This window comes from Medicago truncatula, chromosome 4 (assembly GCF_003473485.1).
Source record: "Medicago truncatula cultivar Jemalong A17 chromosome 4, MtrunA17r5.0-ANR, whole genome shotgun sequence".
NCBI lineage: Eukaryota > Viridiplantae > Streptophyta > Magnoliopsida > Fabales > Fabaceae > Medicago > Medicago truncatula.
Window position 1 is genome coordinate 44791639 of NC_053045.1, and position 4659 is coordinate 44796297.

At 37.7% G+C, this 4659-nt stretch overlaps 1 protein-coding gene across 3 annotated transcripts; it reads left to right on the forward strand.

The window, feature by feature from the left end:
• Window positions 1–1419: 1419 nt before the first annotated feature.
• Window positions 1420–4008, forward strand: LOC11407222 (transcription factor GTE7). Of its 3 annotated transcripts, XR_003011267.2 has the most exons (4): window positions 1421–2971; window positions 3079–3304; window positions 3389–3538; window positions 3662–4008. XR_003011267.2 is itself a non-coding variant. In XM_024781666.2 (3 exons), the coding sequence occupies exons 1-3, from the start codon at window positions 1655–1657 to the stop codon at window positions 3445–3447; spliced, it is 1536 nt and encodes a 511-aa protein (XP_024637434.1). In that variant the 5' UTR covers window positions 1420–1654; the 3' UTR covers window positions 3448–4008. The 3 variants fall into 3 exon arrangements, 2 of the variants coding, with proteins under 2 accessions (XP_024637434.1, XP_003608349.1); XM_024781666.2 differs by having other exon boundaries at window positions 1420–2905; window positions 3389–4008; XM_003608301.4 differs by having other exon boundaries at window positions 3389–4008.
• Window positions 4009–4659: the final 651 nt, after the last annotated feature.

The following is a 4659-nucleotide window of genomic DNA, read 5'->3' on the forward strand; positions in this document are numbered from 1 at the left end:
ATTGAATTTTATCAATGTCATGTGTATCATCATTGTATTTTCACCTTTGACTTATTGACCTTTCTTTACAAGTTGATTATGATGCCATTCTCCTCTGTTCATTTGTTTATTTCCATTTGTGTTTGTTTACAATTTCCATTCATGAAGCTCATGAACATTGTTTGGATTGGATAGGGTTTTTGTGTTCGTTTTATGCATATAGATATAGATTGTGTTTTTGGAGCATTTGAGATCAATAGTAAACAGCTACTCATCATACTATACAACAAAAATGGTTAATGAGTAGTTAAAAAATTAACAAGAATTGCTATCAAAAAAGAAAGAAAACTACAAATAAATAGATTAAACAAATAAATTTCAATTATGGTGCAAAATAATGTGATGGGAATTGACCAAACATAAAGCTAAATGTTAATTGTTTGTCTTTAATATCTTTTGAGTCAAATACAAGAGAAATAAAAATAAAAAAAATTCAAGTTCAAGGGGCATTTTGCATATAAATGCAAAACTTCAGGGGGTATTTGCAAAACGTCATGTTGACTAACAGAAAATTTTGACGGAGGAGGCAAATTGATTAACGTCATGCAATTTGAGGGGGGTAATTGAAGTTGTCTTAATTTCAAGGGGGTAATTGACGAAACTCACAATTTCAGGGGGTAATTGCCTATTTACTCATTGATATTTGAACAAATCGTTTGGTATAACCTTATTGTTATCTCTTTTCATTGGTAAAAAATAATAGAAAGAGAAAAAAGGAAGAGGGAGAATAAGAAGATAATGCGAATATAAGAGAGAAAGTTGTACAAAAATAGTTGTACAAATATCATTTCTCATTTAAAAATAAGTTCATACTCCCTCCGTCCCAAATTGTATGACGTTTTGGGCATTTCACGCATATTAAGAAATGTAATTAATATTGTGTGGGAAAGAAATATTATGAGTTGTTTTACAAAATTATCCTCAATAAATGATATGAGAAAGATAAATGAAGGAACTGAAAGAAGAGAGAGTAATAAATAGTTAAGGATATAATAAGAAAAGTAACATTAATTTTTCATTGGTATTGTAAAACGACGTATAATTTGAAACAAATATTTTTTCTGACATACAATTTGGGACGGAGTGAGTATTAGAGAGCAGATGTATCTATTATTTTTAACAAAAACAAAAAAAAACCTCCAACTCAAGCCCAAAATCATAGAGAACTTCCAGCGTCACTATTTCTTGATCAACGGCAAAAGCTAACCCACGTGGAACAAATTCACAATCTTAACCGTTAACGCCAGATCTCTCGGTCAGTATAACGGGCAATCCCAAAAATGATTACAACCCGTTGGATGAACGAATCAAGGGCAGAAGAAATTGACCAAAACATCTCGGGCAGATCTCATCTCCTTTAAGAAGAGGCATAGGCTCATCCGTTTTCTCACTCAGATTGAAATTTCCAATTCCAAACCCTTACACTCTCTTTTCCTCTCTAGAGCTACCAATAGTATCTCCGACGGAAGCGCGTGTGTTTTCCAAACGGCGCGTAGAGATTCCACCTTCGCGTGATCGTTGGTTTATTCAATTCATCTCTTGTACGATCCACATTGAGAATTTCATGCCGGAGATACGCCGGAGTCTCACCGGCCAGCCGTGATTTCGTGATTTTATGGCATCGGCTTTATTAGCCAACCGTAACGAACCAAATTGGCTGCAACACAGAGGCGGTGGAGCTGAATTCATGGGTAAAGCACCTAACCCTAACCCTAAATTTAGTAACAAAAAGAGAACTCAATCCCCATCAGATGACGCTTCCTCAATCAATCGACGATCCAACGATAATCATTCACAATACGTTACTTTCAACATCGAATCGTACTCAAAGACGGAGCTACATGACCTCAAAAATCGACTCGTATCAGAACTCGACCAAATTCGTCAGCTTAAGACTCGAATTGAATCAGGTGAGTTTAAACCCAGGCTAAACCACAACGGTGGTGGTCCCAATAAGAAATCGGGGAGCAAAAAGTTTTCCGGCAACAAACGACCTTTTCCGGCGGAGAAGGAATTGAAGAAATCAAAGTCAGAGATTGGGGATGCGATGAAGGCTTGTGGTCAGATTTTGACGAAGCTGATGAAAAACAAAAGTGGTTGGATTTTTAACACTTGGATCTTTAACACTCCTGTAAATGCAACGGCTTTGAATCTTCATGATTACTTTGATATAATTAAGCATCCTATGGATCTGGGTACTGTGAAGTCAAAACTTGCTAAGAATGCTTACTCTACACCGGCGGAATTTGCTGATGATGTAAAGTTAACGTTCAAAAATGCATTGACATACAATCCCAAGGGCCATGATGTTAACACCGCGGCGATGCAGCTTCTTGAAAAATTTGAGGAGCTTTATCGACCAATACAAGAAAAATTTGATGAAAAAAGTTTTGATGATGAATTACAGGCTAGCTCGTGGAACCATGTTGAACCGGAGAGGGAAAGGGAGAAGGTCAAGAAGAAAGATAATCCGATTCCAATCCCTCCACCGGTAGCAAAACGCCAAGAGTCACTGCCTGAGCCTGCTAGTACTTCTAACCAGCCAAGCACTTCGAATCCCCAATTAGCTCAATCACCAGTTCGTATACCCTCCCCAATGCGAGCACTTCCGGTGAAGCCCTTGAAGCAGCCCAAGCCAAAGGCCAGGGATCCAAATAAGAGGGAAATGAATGTCGAAGAAAAGCACAAATTGGGGCTTGGGTTGCAGATTTTGCCACCAGAGAAGATGGAACAAGTGGTACAGATCATAAGGAAGAGAAATGGGCATCTGGAGCAAGATGGGGATGAGATTGAGCTTGATATGGAGGCTGTTGACACGGAGACTCTCTGGGAACTCGATCGATTGGTTACCAATTGGAAAAAGATGGTGAGCAAGATTAAGCGGCAGGCGCTAATGGATAATAATAATGTGCCTTCAAACAAAGGCAATGGGGTAAAAACCTTATTGTCCATTTTTTATTCTGTTGAGTGATGTTACTGTCTAATGTAGCATTGTTGGCAGTGTTTTGTCACATTCTAATTTATTGTGTGCATTTACAGGAATTGCCTGATAGGGAGAAGGTTGATGCAACCCCTCCTTCTGAGGGGAAGAAGCAGAAGAAGATAGATACTGTTGATGAAGATGTTGACATTGGCGATGATATGCCGGCAAACAATTTCCCACCTGTGGAGATTGAGAAAGATAAAGATATGGGTGCTACTGGTGGCGGTGCCAGTAGTAGTTCCAGTGGCTCCAGCAGTTCTGGGAGTGATTCCTCGTCGAGTGGTATAACCTCTTTCCACTGAATGTTTTATGATTTGTACTCTGAAATTATCATGGGTAGAAACCTCAATTTCGATACCTTTGCAGATTCGGATTCAGGGAGTTCTTCAGGAAGTGACTCTGAAGCGGGCAATGGTCATTTGTAGCAGGGTAGGGCTTTTGGTACTAATGGTCATCGAGACAAACCGATGCCGGTTAGCGGATCAAGAAATGTTTGTGCTTGAGTGTGTGGGCTAGGTATGTCAATTTGATTGATTGATACATGTACATTTCTTTTGCTGCAAAGGCTTAAATGCTTTGCAGATAACATAGCTGGCCAAATTTATGATGATAGTCTTTTATTTTTTGTAACACGGGTAGTGGATATTGATTGTTGGTTTCACCATGGGAATGGCTAATTGGATTGGACTAAGGGCACCTGATCCATGATTTGCGTTGTGACTTTGGAGTGTATAAAGGGTTTGGACAATGATCAAAAGCAGTAGTAGGACCAGAAAGTAGCAAGTAATCTGTGGTAAAAATTTCTCTAGTAGGATAGATGCTTAAGAAAGTTTAGGAAGATAATCAATAGATGTAGTACTTTTATGTGATTACTTTGTACACATTTACAGTAAGTAGATAAATCACTCTTAAATTTTGGAGAAAGAATTTTTGTGGATCTGCAATTCATTTGTCGTGATTGTTAATTTGATGAAGTTTACCTTCTCCATGCTGTCTGTAGCAGGGAGGATGACCCTATTCAAATAAGAAAAGTGGAAAATTTGATGAAGTATCTTCTTTAAAGGATCATTAACAAAATGAAAATGTGATTTGGTTAATCTAGTGTGTTTCTCTAAGAAAAAATCGTTTGACAAGATAAAATAGTATATACAACCTTCAAAAGTCCTTAAATACGCTCGTGAAATGAGTAAAACTAAATCTTACCTAAAATGAACGAGTGAGGTGTCATTGTTGCAAAGATTATCAATGAGTAATATATTAATTAGGTACTGCGTGGCCTAACACGGTCTTAACTTTAGATTTCATGATGGAACACTGAAGAAATCTGTGCCGGATAAACTGTAAGACAGGATACCGAAAAATAACAAGGTCAAAGTAGAAGAAACTTAAGCCTGTGTAAATTTTAGTGCTTGATCCCATATTAAGTTTGACTCAAGTGACTAGATGTTTTCAAATGGATCAAGAAAAAATAAACAAGAGACTGACAATTTTACAAAAAATTACCTATTCATTTTTTGTTGTTATATAAATACACGATTGAGATCCACCGAAAGGTGAAAAGAGATGACAAGGCCCCAGCAAAGTACCTTGTGCCTTGCTGGTTTTCTAGCCACCTTTTTCAAACATGATTAGAAGAC